We start from the raw sequence: 22223 nt of genomic DNA, 5'->3' as shown, positions 1-22223 counted from the left end.
TTGTGCCTCTTAAGGGTAAAATCAATTATAATGAAAATTCGTAAGGGAACAGGATTTAAGGAGGGTCTTTAGTCAGCAGGGACCAAGAAGACCAGGAATACTTCATTCTCATAATTTCCTAAAAATGAGATTATTCCCCAAAGAAAGGAACTTCACTAAAATGTAAGGACTGAACTTACCAATATAAGCTATTATATATAGCTCTTTAAACATCCACCCGATATTTTTATTCAGTTGGCCTTTGATTGGCATATCACTGAGTATTCTTAGTACTGAACTACTAACAAATTAAGTTGGATTACTCTTCATTTTTACCATAATCATAAGAAAATATTTCGTTAGAACTCAATCCAGTTGCAGGTTTTATCCTGAATAATTTTTGACAAAATGCGTATTTTGCTGATCTCATATCCAATGGATATCTTAATTTTGTGAAGTATCTTTAATCTCTGCCTTTTACATTTTAGGCAATCTAGTGTCATTCAGTTCCATTTTAATATAACCTCATAAAAAAAGCTCTGTCTTTCTGGTAAAGACCTGTTACCCTAATAGGTGTTTTTCTCTCAGAAGCAGTTTTGATAATCACTGTTTTCATGCCTCATTGCTTCATTGATAATTTAGTTTTCTTTTGCTGGAAGTATATTCTAGCATCCTATGATAATCATCTTCCAAGATGGCCCCTGATCATCCTTACCTCCTGGCGTTTGAGCCCTTATATAGTCCTCTCCCACATTGTATCGGGATTAGTCTGTATGAACAATAGAAAATGTCAGAAGTGGTAGTATGTGACTTCTGAAACTAGATCATAAAAGGTATTGATGTGTCTGCCTTATTCTCTTCAATCACTTGCTATGAGGAAAGCCAGGTGCCATATCATACTGACACTCAAGTAGCCCTGTGGAGAGGAACAGAGGCCCCTTGCCAATAGCTATCACCAGCTTGCCAACCATGTAAGTGGAAGCAGAGGACTGAATCCTGGCTGACATCTTAACTGTAACCCCATGAGAGACCCTGGAACCAGAACTGTTTGGCTAAGCTGTTTTTGAGTTCCGGACCCACAGAAACTGTGCAAGATAAAAAATGTTCACTGTTGTTTTAAGCTGCTGTGTTTTGAGGCAACTTGTTATATAATAGTAAACAACTAATACAGGCACTTTATATCCTAGGTATTAAAGTGATATGCCATATGTTGAATTTTTTTTTCCTTGAAATCCAGTTTGGTTTTCTCTGTTGGCAGCAAGTTACTGCTATTTGAATTTGTTTTATTAATGTTATCACTGAAGTAATTTTCAGTGCTTTAGATTGTTAGAATTTTAGGCAGCTTGCCGTAAGGATTCTCACCTGTGTAACTCATATTTGTATGTCAAATGTTTCTTAGCTGTGAGCTAAGAAAAGAGATGTATTTATTTTCTTTTAAAGATTTTATTCGTTTATTTGACAGAGCAAGAGAGCAGGGGAGTGGGAGAGGGAGAAGCAGGCTCCCCGCTGAGCAGGGAGTCCAATGCGGGGTTCAGTCCCAGGACCCCAGGATCATGACCCAAGCTAAAGGCAGATGCTTAACTGACTGAGCCACCCAGGTGGCCCCAAGAGATGAATTTATAACATGCATTCTGGTTATTGCTATGTTGTCCAGCAGAAATAGGAATGTGGGCACGTGTATAATTTTGAATTTTCTAATACCTTCATTTAAAAAACCAAAAGGAGACAGTGATTTTAATAATGTACTTCATTTAATTCGGTATATCCAAAATATTGTCATTTCAACATATAATCATTGTGAAGATTATTGTTTCACTTTTTTGATACTGTCTTCAAAATTTAGTGTGTATTTATAGCACATCTCAGTCTGGCCTAGCCACATTTTAAGTGCTCAGTAGCCACATGTGTATTGGACAGCACAAATAGTTTATTTAGCTGAAGAAGTTAAGATTTTATTGCAAGCTAAAACAGCAAGTCAGTAATTCATATAAACAACAGGAATGATTTTCTCAAACTAAAGTGGGCCATGTCATACCTTAACTTTAATATCTGTCTATATTTAATTTCCCGTAAGTCACCCTCTACTTTCTGAATACCTCGGATCATTCAAACCTGTGGAATATCCTAGGAATAGAAGGGATTCGGGATATTAGAGGTTCTATATACTTTTCTTTTCTCTAAGCTTACAGCCTTAGAATGGCAGGACTGCCTCATGATTTATCTTGAAGAATGGCGAATGTGGACTTTTTAAAAGAGAAAATAGAATTTAATGTGTATAGCATATAGTCAGAGCCTTAGGATGTACCTGGTATAATCGCTGTCACTGTTGAGCCACCAAGAAGCACCTCCCAGGGGTTTCAGCACATCCCCTAGCTTCCAGCCTGTTTACCAAGAACAGAAGTAGACAGACTCTTTCGTGTTTTGCAGTTTCTGAAGTTCTGTTCTTTACTGACATTTTATTGGCACACACATATTCAGAGAAGTGGGTGATAACTGTCATTTTTTCTACTCTAAGTTTAGACATTGAATTGATTAGAGATTTTTCTCTTCAAACCAAAATACACCATTAAGTGCAGTGTAAATGACAGTTTTGTCACTAGAATTTTGTGTCAAACTCTTATCACCAAAATCTCACTACTATTTTCATAAGTCTTAAAAAAAAAAAAAAAAGAAACTATTTGCACAGAAAGGGGGATGGGGACAATTTTCAAAGCTCTTGGCTTGGTGCTGTGTCTTACACATATGCTATTTGGATATTTAAGCTTTAGGTATTTTCAGAATAATTGCAGAACTTATTGCAAAATTTTGTCTTTTTAAAAAAATGTACTTATTTAGAATATTCCATGGTTACCTAAAGACTGGAAAAGAATTTCTCGTAATTTTGACCTGCTATGCAAATTATTTTCATGAAAAAAATTCAACTTCTGAATAAAAAACCAGGGAAGAGAGTGACTTGAAATTCATATATTTTTTTCACCATTGGCACTGTCTTGAGATATATTTGCCCAGTCTATTCTCTTTCCAGTAAATAGTTAGCCCCTATGTTTAGAATATCAATACCTGAAATAGTCACCACATATTTTTTTCCAGAAATTCATGTATTCTTATTAATTTATTTGCAGTATGTGCTTTTCTTTCAACATTTCTAAATTTGATTTTGAATTTTTTTTACTGAACATTGCTTATTTATATCATTTACAAAATGACATAATACTACATGGCTTCTAATAAACAGTGATAGTCCTCTACCTCATTCTTGTCTAGTCTGGATTTCTGCTCCTCTGAGACAAGCATGCTTTCACCTTTTTTGCTTGTTTTTTCTGCTTTTTACTTCCCCCTCTCCAAATGATATTCTTATACTGTTGTTTTCTTATTTTTCTTATTTGGACATTAGTTATCTACTGACTTCCTATTATGAATGATGAGGAATTAGCCTCTCTAAGCAAGTCACCACACACACTTCCCTCTTTCTGTCTTCCTAATATAAGTTTTACATTATTATGTCTCAGGCACATAGTATATTATGATTACATTTCCTTTAGTGTACTTTTAGTTTTTCCTGGTGGTAATAATAGCTTTGGGTTTTTTTTATTTGTTTTATTATTTATTTGTATACATATCACCAGTTTATTTACAAATTCCTTTCTCCTCTCAGTGTTGGTACTATTATAGAATATGTGATCCCTTATTTATTAACCTCGTAATCTATTCATCCACTTTTTTTCTTGGAAACATCTTTCCTTGAGTTTCTATCCTCTCCTCTGAATTCTCTTTAATCTCTAGGCTTACGGTTACCCTTGAGATTCCCATCACTACTCATTTGTGGTAGATCCCCTTTTTTCTGGGTCCCATGTCTTCCTCTTTCTAGGTTGACTTCTTAAGTTTGATGGAGCACATCCCTAGTAGCTTTCTGAGAGAGTCTGTGATGTGAGGTAAATTTTAAAGACTTTGCATTCTTCCCTTACATTTGATTGATAATTTGGATATAGAATTCTAGATCAAAAAGCATCTTTCCTTCAGAGTTTTGAAGGCCTTTACTTCAGTTGTCTTCTGATTCTCTGTGTTCACATAAAAAGTTCCAGTGCCTTCCATTTGTTTGTCCTTTGTGGGCAATCATTTTTGGCCTTTCTCAAACTTAAAAATCATTTCTCTAGTATTCTAAGCTTAAAAAAAAGGTAGAATATCCATATTATAGTCTAAGTATAGAAAATGTATTTACTCTTTACTGAAACTGTAAGAACAAAGAAGGATAATTATAAATATGATCTAGCTGTGTGCTTAGGATTCCAGTAGTTGTAGAACTAAAAGATTCTATTCATTTTTGGCATTGGCTCAATATTTTATTAAATGAAACAGATTTGAGGTGTGTAATTCAGTACAAAGGAAACTTCCTTGGTTTACCTTAGCGGATATCTACTAAGATTCCGAAAGTAAGACTGGAGCCACATTTTACTCACTAGATGGATTAAGTAGTTATGGACTTTGTTGGTCTTGGTGTTGAAGGTGATGAGAATATTCACTGTCTTCATTCTTTGTCACCACCCTGATTTAATACAGCTTTCTTGGAGCATATGGTTCCATACATTATTTTATATTGATTTTAAATTGTATTATAAGTTATCTAAGTTATAGTATTTCATAAATATTATTTAACAGTTTTCTGCCCCTTTTTTGTGGTATTTCTTGACTTTTGTTCTTTGTCCTTATTATGGACACGGATTTTGAGCCAGGCTACCATCAAGTCCAGAAAACTTTTCTTAAATAAATGGCCTTGTACACAGAGCTCATCTGGTAGACTCTGATTTTAGCACTGGGTTTAATGAAACTTTCCGTATGAAAACCTGCACTGATTATCTGCATTGTGACAAATTACTAAGTATCCTCTCTCTAAAAAAGTTGTACTGATAAAGCCACAAAGCTATTTTTCAGCCCATGCAGAAAAGCAGATAATCCTGTTTGTTTGAAATGGGTTCTGGGAAGTTATTGGGATAAGTTTTTCAGCCTCAGTTTAGGTTAGAATAACAGAAGCCTCTCAGGAGATCTCCAGAGACAGTGTAAGAGTAAAGAATATCGCAGACTGAACAAAAACATAATACTGAGTTATTCAGAAGCAATTGATAATGGGAAACATTCGTGTTTCATTTTTCTTACCACAATCTATATTTCAGAATCCCATGTTACTACTGATAAAGTTATTAATTGGGGATTTTGAGAGGACTGAACTCACTGACGTTTGCATCTGTCTCTTTCCACATAATCCTTCTGTTGCATTTCATATTCTTTGAATCGATAGAAACTACTTTGTCCTTTACTTCTTTTGTCATCATTTCCTGTCCCTCTCTGCTTGGCATTGTTCTAGAAACCTTCAACAGTAACTTCAGCAGCTTTGGAAGCTGCACTCTGCTGCTCACGGCAGGCCACCGGGAAGCATTAAGATTTCAAGTAAGAACATTTTTTGATACAGCTAAACTTCCCTGTATAAAACAGAACCTTACTTATGGGGCTAAGTCAGGGTATTTTATAACATTTTCTCCTAGAAGAATGAACACTTAAAAAAAATGAACATGACATACATTACTAAAATGTGATTATTCTTTTTTTATCTCAGTTTTTTAATTGAGAAAAATGAGAGAGAACAAAAGATATGTCAACTTTTTATTATGAAAGATGTTAAATAGTAAGATATTCTTTCAGTGCTGGGAAGAAAATCTGACTTACCTTTGACAGATTTCCAGTTCTAGATTTCTGAAGACAAAGTTGTTAGAAAGGACTCTGGGCCTTGCACTTATAAAAGTGAACTGAAGTCTAATTAAAGGAGAGTTGCATAGATAAATGATAAAATCTTTTGGTATCTTTTACTGATACAAGTATTCTGAAAGTTGGCGAATGTTTCAGCAATTCTTGTTCTTTTGTTTTTAATTTAATTGTATTAATAAAAAGCACTTTCTTTTTAATCTTTTGTTTCTAGAAGAATTTAAAGAGGAAATGCTTAATAAGAACCTGATGAATCTAGTTCTTAATACTGATTGAACTGTGCTTCATTTATCCTTCTTACTTTAAGATCTTTCCTTTCTTACATGTTCTTAAAATTCTATAGGATTTTGTCTTTCTGATAGAAATCCATATTTACCTTCCCAGGAGTTAATTTTTAAGCTTATTTAGAATATTCAGGTTAGTGGGCTAACTAAATTACTCATCCTTAGCCTGATCACTTATATCCAGTTACCATTTTTAGTTTTCTCATATGAGATTAAGAGAAAACTTTGATGTCTTAAAATCATTAGGAAACCATTTTCTTTTTCATTTATTTATTTTCTTTTTTTAATAATTTTTTATTATGTTATGTTAGTCCCCATACAGTATATCCTTAGTTTTTGATGTAGTGTTCCATGATTCATTGTTTGCGTCTAACACCCAGTGCTCCGTGCAATACGTGCCCTCCTTAATACCCATCACCAGCCTATCCCAATCCCCCATCCTCCTCCCCTCTGAAGCCCTCAGTTTGTTTCCCAGAGTCCGTAGTCTGTAATGGTTCATTCCCCCTTCTCTTAACCCCCCCTTCATTCTTCCCCTCCTTCTTCTACCGATCTCCCTGCTATTTCTTATGTTCCATAAATGAGTGAAACCACATAATAATTGTCTTTCTCTGCTTGACTTATTTCACTTAGCATAATCTCCTCCAGTCCCGTCCATGTTGCTGCAAATGTTGGGTATTCGTTCTTTCTGATGGCTGAGTAATATTCCATTGTATATATGGACCACATCTTCTTAATCCAGTCATCTGCTGAAGGGCATCTCGGCACCTTCCACGATTTAGCTATTGTGGACAATGCTGCTATGAACATTGGGGTGCATATGGCCCTTCTCTTCACTACGTCTGTATCTTTGGGGTAAATACCCAGTAGTTCAATTGCTGGATCACAGGGTAGCTCAATTTTTAACTTTTTAAGGGACCTCCACACTGTTTTCCAAAGTGGCTGTACCAACTTGCATTCTCACTAACTGTAAGAGGGATCCCCTTTCTCCACATCCTCTCCAACATTTCTTGTTTCCTGCCTTGTCAATTTTTGCCATTCTAACTGGTATAAGTTGGTATCTCAAGGTGGTTTTGATTTGAATTTCCCTGATGGCTAATGATTTTGAACATTTTTTATGTGTCTGTTAGCCATTTGTATGTCTTCGTTGGAAAAGTGTCTGTTCATATCTTCTGCCCATTTTTTGATTTGATTATTTGTTTCCCGTGTATTGAGTTTGAGAAGTTCTTTGTAGATCTTGGATACTAGTCTTTTATCTGTAGTGTCATTTGCAAATATCTTCTCCCATTCCGTGGGCTGCCTCTTAGTTTTTTTGACTGTTTCCTTGGCTGTGCAGAAGCTTTTTATCTTGATGAAGTCCCACAAGTTCAGTTTTTCTTTTGTTTCTCTTGCCTTTGGAGATGTGTCATGAAAAAAGTTGCTGTGGCCGATGTCAAAGAGGTTGCAGCCTATGTTCTCCTCTAGGATTTTGATGGATTCCTGTCTCACATCGAGGTCTTTCATCCATTTGGAGTTTATCTTTGTGTATGGTGTGAGAGAGTGGTCAAGTTTCATTCTTTTGCATGTAGCTGTCCAATTTTCCCAGCACCATTTATTGAAGAGACTGTGTTTTTTCCACTGGATGTTTTTTCCTGCTTTGTCAAAGATTAGTTGCCCAAAGAGCCGTGGGTCCATATCTGGGTTCTCTATTCTGTTCTATTGGTCAATGTGTCTGTTTTTGTGCCAGTACCATGCTGTCATTTATTTTTTTTCTAAATTAGTTTGCTAACAATTGTCTATATGAAGAATGTAATTGAAAAATCATGCTATTTACCTAACTTTTTCATCAAGGCTGAACTTTGCAGGGAGAGAATGTTTTGGTATAGAGTCTTTTTACTTATGCTGCATCAAAGCTGGCTTAAAGCCCAGTTTAGAAAGTAATTCAAAAACAGCTTTTGTTTTAAGTAATCAAGCTCTTGCTGCCTATGCTGCTTAACACAGTTTTATTCTCTCTGTTACAGAGAACAAATCCATCACTAATTTCTCTTGCTTAACTAACTTGACCTTTTGCTCTGAATTATACACTTCTTCAACCTCCTACTATAGTTCTTTTCTTCCCTTGTTCTTTCCTCTGTGAAGATATCTTTCTGGCTTGGATTTACTTCTGAAGAGAAGAATACTTAATAAGCAAATAGTCCTTTCTTGATAAATAGTCTATCCTTGGGTTAACTAATTAGTCTACTTCACCTAGTCTTCCATCATTTTCCAGGACAGTCTCCGTAAGAAGGATGACAGGATTGAAGAGCTGGAAGAAGCACTAAGAGAAAGTGTACAGATAACTGCAGAGCGAGAAATGGTGCTAGCACAAGAGGAGTCAGCCAGGACCAGTGCTGAAAAACAGGTCTGCAATTTTATACAGTTACTGGCAACACTGCTGGTTAAACAAAAGGTAAAACCCAACCAGTATAGTTTAGGTAAACTGTACATATGTTTATAGGGTTTCAGAAGCACTTCATCAGGTGTAAGTATTTAGGCTTAAACAAGAATTGAAATAAGGTTGCATAAGAATGACTCATGTTAAGAGTGTCTGCATTAATAATTTGGGATTTATTTCACATATATGGATGTAGTATATGCTCATGTATCTAGTGAGATGAAATGGAGCTTGTCTGTTTGTTCAAGGACTGGTCACAATCCTGCTTTTAAATTGATTGGGAAAACACAAACATTTCTAAGTTACAATGTTAAATTTAAATAACAGTTTATTTATTTTATACCCTGCCTTGTTCAAAAGAGCAGCTAAAGTTATAACAAGGTATTAACAAGGTTCATGGCAAGTATGAAGGACATAGTTATCGTGGCACTTGAGAGCACCAGAGCAGCAGGTCTCAACCCTGAAGTGACTTCTTAGAGAGTTCTGCTGCTGTGTGTGGTGTTTGCTTTATATATTCTTCTATGTCTCTTAGATCCCGGTACACTTGCTTTTGACTTTTTATTAGGAAGGGTAACTAAAATTGGGAAATGTGAATGGGAAAAATGGTTCTAACAAGCAAATGCTCTAATCTCAATTCCTAGTATGAGTGTGATTTGAGGTTTTAAATCTCCCTTACACAGATATTCATGACATTTTAATTTTTTCAGTTATTTTTTCCTTTCCATTTCTTTGTTAGAGGACTATACCTGTTAAAAACATAAAAAAATTCAATGAGAGGATAACCTGAATCTTTTGGGAAACCCCTATGATGAGACCACTGTGGTCTTGTGAGTTAAGGTAGTTGCATAGCAAGGAAGAAGGGTACATTTTCAGAGCAGACAGATGTAGTGTGTGCTGTAAGGGAGTCCCTTCCTAACTGTGTTAGTATGAGGATATGGTTTCTTTAGTGTGAAGTATAGAAAGAAAGACAAACTGATAGTTTTTAGCCAAACTGAAGAAAAGTGGAACTTTTCACAGTCTGTCAGTGCCCTGTTCCTACATAAATGCCTTGTCCACTTCTAATTTGAATATTTCCTGATACACAGTTAAATAGAGCTTGGGTAGTAGCTTCAGAGAAGAGATGGTGACAGTCATTGATCCAGAGTGAAGAAGGATTTTCTTTTATCTTGATTTTACCTTTTTTATATTCTTACCTTTATGTTCAAAATGTCCCCATTTTTTCTTTCTTTAAAGATTTTTTTCTGCTTGGGGATCATTATTTAGTGACAAGTCTTACATATTGGGGATCATGTAGAAATGTCGGCAATTAATACACCATGTCATTATGGCATATAAATTGCTAGTATGTGTTTTTTGAAATGTCTTACTGTGTGAACTAATTATAATTTGCTTTTTCGGGGGTAGATTTTTATATATTTATGTGTTTATGTATTATTTATTTATAATAGACTTATTTTAGATCAGGTTTTTGGGGTTTTTTGTTTTGTTTTTTAGTTTACAGAAAAGTTGAGCAGAAAGTACATGAAATTCCCATATTTTCCTTTCTCCATCTCAGCATTGGTATGATAGATTTATTAGAATTGATGAGCCAATATTGATACATTATTAACTGGTTCATAGCTTACATTTTGGTTCACTCTTCATCTCATACAGTTCTATGGGTTTTGCCAAATGTACAATGTCATGTATTCACCATTACAGTATCGTACAGAATAGTTTCACTGCCCCAAAGATCCTCTGTGCTCCACCTGTTCATCCTTCCTTCAGCTCCCCAATCCTTGGTCTTTTTCCTGTCTCCATTGTTTTTCCTTTTCTAGAATGTCATGTAGGTGGAATCACACAGTATGTAGCCTTTTCTGACTGGTTTCTTCTATTTAGCCTTGCGTTTGTGGTTCTTCCATGTCTTTTTGTGGCCTGATAGCTCATTTTGTTTTACTTCTGAATAATATTCCATTGTATAGACATGACACAATTTGTTTATTCCTTCACCTATTGAAGAACATCTTGATTAATTCCAATGTTTGGCAATTATGGATAAAGCTTCTATGAACACTTATGTGGAGGTTTTTGTATGGACATAAATTATCAGCTCATTTAGTTAAATACCTGAGAATTGCTGGATTTTATGGTAAGACTATATTTAGCTTTATAAGAAACTGTGAAACTGTCTTCCAAAGTGGCTATATATAATTTGCTTTTAATTGCATGCTTTTTTTCTTTCTCTCTTTCCTGTTTATCTTTTTTTCCACCATTCTGCTACTCACTGCCTATCTGAAGCTGTTGAGTGAAATATTGCATGAGACCAGTCATTTGGGCTCTAAGTGGTTTAAGGTATGAAGAAGCCGCTTTTATGTTTGTATTTCTGAGGCCATGTGACCTTTATCCACTGTCCCCTCCTGCTGTCATCTTCTGTTCTTATTTTTATCTTTTTCTGTCTTCTGACTCCACTGTTAATTTTACTTATATGTATTAATTGTATATACCAAGCTAATCTGCAAATATTCACTTGAAATATCTTAAATGGTAAAGCTTTTTTTGGCTAGGGACGTTATTCTTATTATCTTACTCAGGTCCAGAAATTATCTGTCTCTAACTAAATTTAGCCTCTGAGAAGAAATAACTCCCTCTGTTAGAAGGAGGATATCTGTATCTCTTGATTTCTTAAAGAGCAAAGCAAAATTGTTTGGGAATAATCTCTCTTAACCAAAATAAAATACAGAACCTTCTAAAGTTTGAGAGGGGAAAACTCGCAAAGGAAAAAATTTCTTCTTATAGGATCCCCTTATAGTTTCTTTATCCCCAATACATGCTGCTCCATATCGAGCCCATACCCAAAATATGAAGAAGTTGTATAATGATCGCACAAAGGAAGATGTCCTAAACTGTGTTGGCAAATGGAGAGATGAAAGTGAGTTAATCCCATGGGGGGAACCCAAGGGCTCCTTTTACTTTTGCTTTGTGCTTTTCTACATGGATTTTCTTCTTTTGAAACTTGTCTCTGCTCAAGTTTTAGCAGGTTTTGTGTTTTGTTGAATGTGAAAGTCCATTTTCTTAAAATGAGACTAGAGTAAAACCTGTTTTCTTAAGTCTCAGAATTATGAGGAGATAGGGAGCAATATCTTTAGTTCAGCAGTGCTCCTAAAAACTTAAATTTCTGAAATGCCTTTTGTTTTTAACTTGAGATGAATGTTTTAAATATCTTCACTAAGAGTAAGTTTATTTTTTGAGGAAGCCTTTTGCAGCTACATTGTTAACTAAAGTTTTAAAAAATGCCTCTAAAGTAATAAGACATTTTCTTGTGGCTCAATAAGCTGGATTTATATCTGTTCCTAAGGAGTATTTCTTAATGTTTTGAGCAGTGATAAAGATATATCCTCTGAATATAACTAAAATTTACACATGCATTCTGACTTTTATTTTTAAAAGCTCATTTTTAGTAGTGGTACTCATTTTTTTAATTGCCATTTTGATGTTACTTGGCTTGTATGTTAAGTGTAAATTTCGGCCTAGAAGATCATAAGGTTTTACCTATGATTTGCAGAGAGTTATAGATCAATGAGCATTTTTTAGGATTACATCCTAAAATTTTTTCCCAGATATTTGCGTATTAAATATTGTGCATTCCAATAATTAAAGTCACTTGAAGAACAAAAAACGGCACTCTGATTAAATGGCATTTTATAGCCCAGCAGTACACGTTGGACCCACTTGGTTTTTACTCTGAATCTCACAGAGTACCCTGCTTCTTCCTTCAACATTCAAGTTCTTTTCCTTCCCTGCCAGCCAGACAGGCAGATGGGAGAGCTAAGCCAGGCTTGGCCTTCACTGTCAATAGTTCTTGATTCTTGATTGTGAAAATGGGCAGTAGAGTCATTTAAATTTGATCCAGCCTCTTTGTGTCTCACAAAGTTAAATAGCTAAAAAAAAAGTGAAATAAGGCGGTGCTAAGGAAACATACAGGGCATATTGGTGGCACATGCTTCATTATGATTTCGCTTGTTCGCTTCTCCTGTTCCATTGTTACTTTTGAAGGCAGTGGATTTTTTCTTGTGTTTCTATCTTCTTCAATTTCAGCTTAATCAAATTCCTTATCCTCAGCCACGTCTGGTTTGTCAGACACATTCGTGGAGGAAATGGAGCGAGGTGCACAAGTGAGTGGGGTCCAGACTACAACTGGCAACTGCCAAGTGTCCCATCTTTTTTCTTTCTTAAAGATTTATTAAATTCTCTATTGGCTGCGAATCTACCCAGTCAGTTATACAGCATTTATCACCATGATACCCAAGTACTTTCTCAGACAGAACAAGTCACCACTACTGAAGCATCACCAGTAATTGGGTAGCCTGTAGAAGATGATGTGTGCTAATAAAACTATAATTGTACTCTTCATTCCTTCCCATGGCCTTCTTACTTTTAGCTGTTCCCAGAGTTGACAGTTTATTCTTTGGCCATATAAATATAGTCCTGTACTGGTCTGAACATTTATAGTAAGTTATATTTCTCATTTGTTGAATTAAATGGCAATAATGCTCAGAAACTAAAATAATGACCTTTTTTACTAATGCTACCCTTTCTGCAAACATTTTATTGAATACCTTGTAGTTTTCCAGATATTACACTAGGCCCTGGAAATAGAAAGGTAATAAAGATAGCCTCTGCCTCAAGAAATTCATCGTTTATTTGGAAAGACTGAAGAATGAACCTCTAATTATGGTTCAGTTTGATAAGTACCGTGGTAGTGATCTGCATAGAGAGCTTTAAGAGTAGAAGAGGAGGGGCAGGCATGTAATTCAGATTGGAGAGGTGCATAGAAGGCTTCCTGGAGGAGATGACTAATGCATGAGCAGAGTCTTAAAGAGAAAATACTAAGCAAAAAGGAGGTGGAAGGTTATTCACCATATTCTATGTAGAGGGATCAGCATATGTGAAAGCTGGAAGCATCCGGGAAACTTTAAATAGTGGTTAGTAGCTATAGTTCAGGATAAATATGTATGGTACGATCTATGGAGGGAGGGGGAAGTACATACAATCTGATCAAGCTGAAGTGTGTTTAGTCTCATGTTGTGCTCCAGCATTTAATTTTATGTTCAAGGCAGTGGAAAACTGTTGAAACATTTTAAGAAAATAACAATTTTTTTTTCATGAGTTTGCTTGCTCGTTCATTCATTCAGCAGAACTTTATTGAGTATCCAGTGGTGCTGTGGTAGTCTGGGGTAATATATCATGATAAATAAAGCAACTGTGATCTCCCCCCTAAGAGACCTTATAGTCTGCAGAGGGACACAGACACTAATCCAACAAAAAACCCATTTAATTACAAGTTAACACAAAGTGCTATAAAGCATAGAAACGGGTTTTCTGTAATAGACAATAATTTGGTGAAATTTGGAGAGGTTAGAACTTATTTTTGATTGAGTGCTCAGAGAGGGTCCTCTGAGAAAGTAACATTTAACCTGGGTCTTGAAGGGTGAGAAGCCTGCCATGTTGAAGAGTGGGGAGGAATCAGTGTTTGTGACGGCAGTAAGGTGGAAAGAACTGGACATGTGTGAGGACGACTGGTATGACTTGGGGGGTGGGAGCAGTGCAAGGCATGCAGTCCTTACGTAAGGGGTAGCCAGAAGTTTGTGGTTTTTTAAGAATGGTGGAAGCCATTAAAGAGGTTTAATCAATGCATGACATCCGCTGATAGTGTTTTTAAAAGACTGTCTGCTACTAGTTGGAAAATGGATTCCACAAGGCTAAGAGTGGAAGCAAGAAGATTGGGTGAGTTATCAGAGTAGCCTAGGCCAGAGGTCTTCAGATTGAGGTACACATATACCCAGAGATGGCACGAACATTTTCCAAAAGGGTCCAGGGGCACGGGTTCTAAACATACTTTTTCTTCAAATTGATCTGCCTCAGAAGTCCCCTAGGATGAGCAGGTTCTCTTTTTTTACTTCCCTTTTCACAGTATGCATCCCTCACTGTGCAATAGGCACACCTCTCCTGAATCTTAGTATTTTATATTCCTCTAGGGAGAAAAAAAAAAAAAACAACCCTCTGGGACAGTTAAAACAGGTAATTCCAAATATTGGTGTTAAGAAGATGGATCAGAAAAGTCAGATTGTTTATAATTCTTTGTTTTCAATAGAATTGAAGGATAACCCAGTTAAGTTGACAGCTGGTAGATAATTATAAATAATTTTTAATAATAGGCTACTGTGTGACCTTGGGCCTGTAATTCTGAAGGAGTGCAAAAAATTGAGATATATTGCTATAACAAAGCTCCTTCCATTCCTATTTATTTATATAAAGGTTTTTTAGTGCTTACACCTATGAAAGGGAAGCATACACTAGAATTGATACTGAACCCTGAATAAGTAATATTCATCAAGGAATATCTAAACTAATAAAATAAAAATCCCTTAAATTTCATTAAGATAAATATGTTTAATGGTAAGATACATTTTTAATAAAATTTTACTTTTCACATTTAATAGTATTCTTTCAAAATATCACATATGTATATTAGCTTCGATTGATGTATGTTATTAATAATTGTAATGATCAATCAATTTGAAATAATTTTTTAATGGAGTTATGACCACAGGAAATTTTGTAAATATGAAATTTAAATTTATGTACGTATCTTTGATGCAGAAAAGTACGAGAGAGAATCTATACAAACAGTCTAGCATAAAATAAATTACATCAGTATAAATTTTAGGAAGAAATGGAACAGAAACACCAGATCAAAGAGAAAAAGGAACATGTAAAATTTTTAATGACTTAAGAACAGTTTGTCTTTCAGTTCTTAAATAGACAAAAGTAGATATCAAGTCACCATAGTATTTATATTTAATCGGATACTTTCTTTTTTAAAAAAGAGTGATGCATTATTTTTTAAAAACAAATTTAAAATACCTAAGAAATCACATTCTTTGCAACTCTTTAAACTTATGATATTAAAAAAATAGATATCAAGTTAAAATCATAGTTACTCCTGTGTCAGTTCCCTAAGCTGTCAAAGATACTTACCATAACTGCCACACTAAAGAGAGGTTATATGTACAAAGCACTTATAACAGAGTTGGCATATAGTAAGCACCCAGTAAAGCTTAGCTACTACTGAGCTTCTGTTGTTACTACTGTGGCTCTTGATAGGTCCGAGGGAAGGGGTTGCTCTGATCAGCAAAAGGCCCCAGAGAAACTTAGTTATCTACAGACCCCACCTGGTCAATTCAGTACTGGTGATAACCTGCTTTTTGTTAAAAGTTCCCATTTTCATATATTAAGTTTTAATCCTTGTGACGTAAGAAAATCTTCTTCCCTGCCATTTTCCGGCCTACAATGTATAGTATCTGCATCAGCCGGGAATACCACAGCCAACAATAGGTCAGTCAGATGGGTATCATTCTTATCATTGGGTTATTCCTTTTCTGAGAGTCTGTCTTAGGTCAATGCAGGATCTTAGTCTGTCCGTTACTTTCCAATTTTCTTTTAGGTTTCCCTCATAAAAATAGTTTCAGTAGCTTTAGTAAATGGCTACAAATGTGTGCTGTGAAATCCAATCCTAATGCTGTCCTTCAGTTTTACAAAGTTATGTATTCTGTGATTTCCTTTAGAAAGGAAAGTAGGGAGGGAAGGAAAAATAATACTTTCGTTAGCATAATTTAAAACAAAATGAGAGTTTGAGAACATTATGCTTAGACCTCATTCGTAGAAGTAGGGAGATAGAGAAAATTTAAGATGAGGAAAATTTTGTGTTTGATTCTCATAATCTTAAATTGGAAATAACCTGTTTGAATATTCATGACTTTTTCTTCTTAAACACTCAGATGCGCACGCGCGCGCGCGCGCGCGCGCACACACACACACACACACACACACACACATTTCCTATGTATTGAAAATACCTTAAAAACATTATTTCAGTTGCATGCACTCTCCAAGTGCCCAGGTGTGGTATCCATGTACCATTCTGTATTAAAAGGATTTGAGTTCCAAATAGAAGTTACTTTTTCTTTTGATACAAAGTGAATTCTAGGAGTACCCATTTTTCTTCACAAGTGCTTATTTGTGCTCAAGCCTCTGTAGTCTCAAGAGAAGCACTCTTCAGTAGAACTTTGACACAGTGGACATACTTTATATCTCTTCAGTATGGCAGCTCCTAGCCACACACTGGTGTTGAACACTTAAAGTGTGGCTAGAACCCCTGAAGAACTGAATTTCTACATTTATTTAGTTTTAGTTAAATTTAAATGGCCACATCTGGCTAGTGGCTACTGTACTGGACAGCGTGTTGGATGGATGGATATTTATATATACACACATGTACTTAGCAACCACATTTAGTTTTTCCTCCTGAGCCTGACAGAGTTGTAGTACCGATACATATAAAGACAAGCACTTTCCTGATGTTGTTGATCCTTTGTTTTTGTTTTTGGAGAAACATCTATGGTCTAAAAACCTATTTGCCAAAAGTAACCATTCCTTTAAGAAGTAATGGTGAAAGACTAGGTTAGTAAAGGACTAGGTCACTTTCAAGAGATATCATAGTTGTGTGTGTGTGTCTGTGTATTACCCCATGTTCATATAATATTAGACACTTCAATTTATAGCACGTGTGATGGAATTAGTATAGGAAAAGGAGTACAAAAGTTATAGAAGCAAGAAGAGGTATCTGTCCGTAGAGAGAATATGCCACCCTAATGTTAAGAGTTTAATGGCTGCATAGATACCACTTATTCCATTACTCTGTTTTTCATTCCAATAATGCTTATTGAGAGCTTACTGTGTACTAGAAACTGGGAATACATTAGTGAAAAAAACAAATATGGTCCCTTTCCTCCTGGTGTTCGTATATTAGGGAGATTAATCACATGATCACAGACAATAAACATATTCTTTAGGATTGTGATACAGGCAAATAAATGAAAGTATAGAATTACAAAACAGTATAACATGGGGAACTTATTTAGAATGAATGGTCAGGAAAGGCATCTCTAAGACATTGATACTTAAATTGACATATGAAAAGTAAATAGGAATTGGTGAAATGTCAAGAAATTTACTTCAGTGGAGGGGCGCCTGGGTGGCTCAGTTGTTAAGCATCTGCTTTCAGCTCAGGGCATGATCCCAGGTCCTGGGATCAAGCCCCGCATCGGGCTCCCTGCTCCACTGGGAGCCTGCTTCTTCCTCTCCCACTCCCTCTGCTTGTGTTCCCTCTCTTGCTGGCTGTCTCTCTGTCAGATAAACAAAGAAAGTTTTTTTTTTTTTTTTTAAAGAAATTTACTTCAGTGCAAACCACCTGTGTGGGCACCCTGACAATGGGAAGAGCATGGTATAGTTATGCTATAGAACTAAAAGAAAAATAAAAGGAGATTTATTTGGAGATAGATGCAATAGGATTCACTGATGTTTTGCATGTGGAAGATCAGGGAGAGGGAGGTGGCAAGGCTGATGGCCATGTTTTCTGCCATGAAAGCTAAGTCGGTGGTGGTGGTGTTTGTTGAACTGTGGGGAAAACTGGAGGAGGAGCAGTTTAGGGTAGAGATTCAGCTATGTATGTATTAAATTTGAGGTACCTATGCCCTCTTTCTCATGAAGGAGTTGTCACCTAGGGACTTGGATATATGGCTTTAGCTCAGAGATGTGCTGTGAGCTAAAATAGAAACTTCAGTTACTCTCAGATGCACGTAAATTGAGAAAGTACCTCTTTCTTCTGACTAGAAAATACGACACACTGAAAGTACATAACATCTTACTCTTAATATAATTACAAGGCTTCAGATACTGACATTTATTGATTACCTATTAACTGCTCATCATCATGATAAATAATAGGATTTAATCACTTGAATTCTTAGATATATTAATGTTTCCTGGAGAGAGGAAGAACATTGGGACTCACTGGGTCCTTTTTCAGAAAAATGAGGATTGGTTTGCATTTATTGAACTACACGTTCCCTCTGAATGAAGCAGTGTCTTCATCTTTATTCCATCCTCTGGATGAATCCTACTTCTCCTTCTATAAAACCTTCTTTTACCCCTCAAGTCTGAGTTATATGTCTCTCCCGTATTTTTCAGCAGCACTCTGTACTATTTGTTTGACAACACTGTGTTATTATTACTTATTTACTGTTTGTCTCCTTAAGAGAGTATTTCCATCTTCTCTATTAGAATGAAAGCTCCTTGAGGGCAGGGATTGTGTCTTGTTTATTGTTGTATCCTCAGTACCTACCATCATGTCCGGTACATGGTGGCATTCAGTATATATTTAATGAGTGAATGAATAAAATTTTATTCTGACCTCCTGACTGTTTGCACTCCTGGTAACAGAAGCATCACTTTATTTACTAAACAATATAAAGTTTAATGGCAATTTTAGGAATTTTACATTAGTTACCAAAAAATATTTTGAATTATTACAAAAATATGTTGAATTATTACAAAAATATTTTGAATTGTTTCTATTCTTTCTTGCAATTCCTCTCCATGGGATTTGATGAAGCACTTTGTCATCTGACAGAAAAACTCAAAAAAGATTTCACAATCATAGATTTAAGGAATTAGATATTATTATTTGAAAGCTTATTTTTTGTGGTAAAGAGTATTTTATTTATTTATTTATTTATTTTTAAAGATTTTATTTATTTATTCGACAGAGATAGAGACAGCCAGCGAGAGAGGGAACACAAGCAGGGGGAGTGGGAGAGGAAGAAACAGGCTCATAGCGGAAGAGCCTGATGTGGGGCTCGATCCCATAACGCCGGGATCACGCCCTGAGCCGAAGGCAGACACTTAACCGCTGTGCCACCCAGGCGCCCCAAGAGTATTTGATTTTAAAGCGTGGTAGCTACAATGGAAAAATAAAATTTAGGAATCCTCATTATCCCTGACCTGTCCTTACAGTGGGAAGTAAAAAGACTTATTATGTCTCATGCAGTGAATGTGCAGCACTCTGTCCCACCATGGCTGATCTTTCAGATAGTAGGAGCCTGCAAAAAGTGGTGTTCTGTACCACCTAGTCTTCAACTGTGAAATAGCAGTAAGCCATGTCATAAAAACATGTAAAAATTCAAAACATTCTGCGGAACAGATGTAAACTATGATCAAATTAGAATGGAAATGTTTTGATCCTACTTTATTTCCTTCTGGTGGGACTTATACTTCTGATCATTATTGGTGAACTTGACATTAGGTTTTTCAAGATCTGTCTCATCTCTCCTGTCTTAAAGGTAGATTAATAATATTGAGATTGATTCCTTATATACAGTACTCTAATGGGCTATATTTATAGTTTATAGAGGTTTCTTAACATATCATTTTTTTCACTATTTATCCTTTTATGCCTTAAACTGATTTCTATGTTGGTAGTGATGGGGATTTTTGAGGTGAGTAGCTGAGCGATCTAAAAGTATTATAAATACAAACATGTTTCTCAGAACTACATGGAATCATTCAGTCTTAGAAGAAAATCCACTTGTAAATTAGCAGCATGAACTGTGCTTTTAAAACAGATTGCCAATTTCTGCAGAAGTCATCATTTTTGGTTAGTGCAAAGATTGAAGGTACTTTGTTCAAAGATACTTTAAAAAAGATGTTATTATGAAACATTCTATTGGTAAGCATGGGGAAAGTGCATTTTTAATATTCCAAGAATCTGAGATGGTGACAGTTAAATTCAATCATTTTCTCTTTGCCATTGTGTAATCATTCCAGTATTTAAATCAAGCTCCGTCAAGAGGAACTTAGTAAGTTTCATTGTGGACTCTTGCTCTAATGTCAATGAGTTTGAATCTCCTTTGTTATGGTGACTGGTTATGAAATCAGTCACTTGACAGACCCTGAAGTGAGACTGCTGGAAATACGTCATGTCTGCCTTCATGGTGACAGCTGGCTACAAAACAAACCCCACCAGAGCCATTCTGCAATTGACAAGGGACTTCAAAGGCCAACAGGGCTGCCACTTCAAAGAGAATTCTGCCATCTCTGGCTTGTTGAAAGAAGAAGTTAAATGGCTATACCCTGCCACAGCAGAAATCTCCATGTTTAGACTTCTCCTTCTTTTGATCTTAGAAAGATGTATGAAATGGGCTTTAAGTTAAAGGAATGATATAGTCTGTAGCAATGGCAACCCAATATTATTCTGCATTTCAATCCACTTATTAATGGAAATTACCCAGGTATGTTCAAATAACAGTAGATCTAAAAACTCAAATGTCTCAGAGGATGAATGTTCAAAAGAAGAATTGAAACTTCATATTAATGTTGTAGCCACTTTTCCAAATGTGGAAGAAGTCAAATAGTGAAGAAAGTGGAGCTCTCAGTGTGTTTTTAAAACTCTCCTTCAGTTTCTCCTGGTAATTTTTATTTCCTTTAGTAAAGAATCACTTTCTGAATATTGATAGTGGAATGACAGACAGCTAAAACCTGTAGTCTCAAGTCCAGTTTGCATGGTTTAAACAGACATCTCTCATTCTCTCTACTTGAAATTTAAACTACCTTGTACTGTTTAAAATGTTATTCATCCAGTAAAGCTGGATACGATTTTGAAATAATTACTTCATCATTGTATTCAACAAAGAAAAGATCTCAGAGTTTTAATAAACTCTTCCAATAAAAAATCAAAATAATAACAAACATCTTGAAGAATAACAATGAAAAGGCAGCAACATGACTTCTTTCATTTAAAATACTGATCGCCCTGAAAGATGCTCATTTGATGGAGTTATGTGTAGTATACTTGAAAAAGAAGACAGGAAACTTTATAAATAATGGGGCAGTAAAAATACGGAGGTTTTATATGTGGTGTGAAGTGAGAGTAGGGCTTGGCCTAGAATTTAAAATTATTACAAGTCAGTGGCATGACCTTGTCTAAATTGCAATGTTTTCTCTCTCATGCTCTGTATTATAGAAGAATAAAGCTAAGAATCCTTAGATTATTTTGCCCTGATCTTCTGTTTTCTTTTTTTCTCTTAAAACTTCTACTTACATATAACAAAAGGGTTGACTTAGCAGAAGCTTTAGGCACTATAATAACTTCCTCTATAATTTTGCCAGATGGGGTCAGTAGACAACAAGTGAAGAAATTCTGAAGGGAAACTGGAGCTCCCAGGAAATAACCACATGCGATGGTATGACCAAAAAAACCCAAACCCAAAACAAAACAAAAAACCCTTTTTACACATGAGTGGTTTATAACAGTAGTTCTTAAAGTAATGCATTTGGGTTTGCCTTTTTTATTATAGTTTTTTGCTCTTGAAAAATTTTTGATAAAAGAGTACATGATTATATCTGCTTCTAAATTTTGGCTTGGTTTTTCCTTTTCATTCAACAAAAGGACCACATCTGTGTTTTCCAAAGCTATAATCAAATGAAAAATTAACTGCAGTGGAAAAGAAACAATACCTTGGCATACCCCAAAATTGAATGAGAGATGAGTGCCAGAACCCATAGATACTGGTTTTCAAAGTAGACATGTTTTTGTACTTCTGACTAAACTGTATAACCACTACTGCACTGGGAAGCACTTCTGAAATCTCTGTGGCAGATCTGTAGCAGATGATATTTAGTTTGCTTGTAATGAGTTCTTGGGGTGTTTGGCCCTTATTCTGTTATCTCCTACTGAGAAGTTTGATAAACCAAGTTATTGACGATAGAGGCAGTCATCCAAGATACCGCTGAAGGTGAAGTCATGAAAGCCAGATGGTTTCCCACTGATTTTTATATGCAGTTTATGTTCTCCTTGGCTGCACCTTCCTGGATGTTTTCAATAAAACATATTTTCCTAGAGAAATATTCACAGCAGTATT

The 22223-nt window shown here is 35.6% G+C and overlaps 1 protein-coding gene across 5 annotated transcripts in view; it reads left to right on the top strand.

Moving 5' to 3' along the window:
* ERC1 (ELKS/RAB6-interacting/CAST family member 1) overlaps positions 1 to 22223 on the top strand; it is a 555538-nt gene that overhangs the window by 254976 nt on the left and 278339 nt on the right. For all 5 annotated transcript variants that reach the window (XM_040642009.1, XM_040642008.1, XM_040642006.1 and 2 more), the window contains one exon: positions 8263 to 8394. In XM_040642009.1, the coding sequence (XP_040497943.1) occupies positions 8263 to 8394 (132 nt within the window). The remainder of the gene's footprint in view (positions 1 to 8262; positions 8395 to 22223) is intronic.

The sequence above is a fragment of the Ursus maritimus genome, unplaced genomic scaffold (assembly GCF_017311325.1).
Source record: "Ursus maritimus isolate PB19 unplaced genomic scaffold, ASM1731132v1 scaffold_26, whole genome shotgun sequence".
Taxonomy (NCBI): Eukaryota; Metazoa; Chordata; class Mammalia; order Carnivora; family Ursidae; genus Ursus; species Ursus maritimus.
The sequence above is the reverse complement of the archived record's forward strand: the minus strand, read 5'-3'. Positions and strand labels throughout refer to the sequence as shown.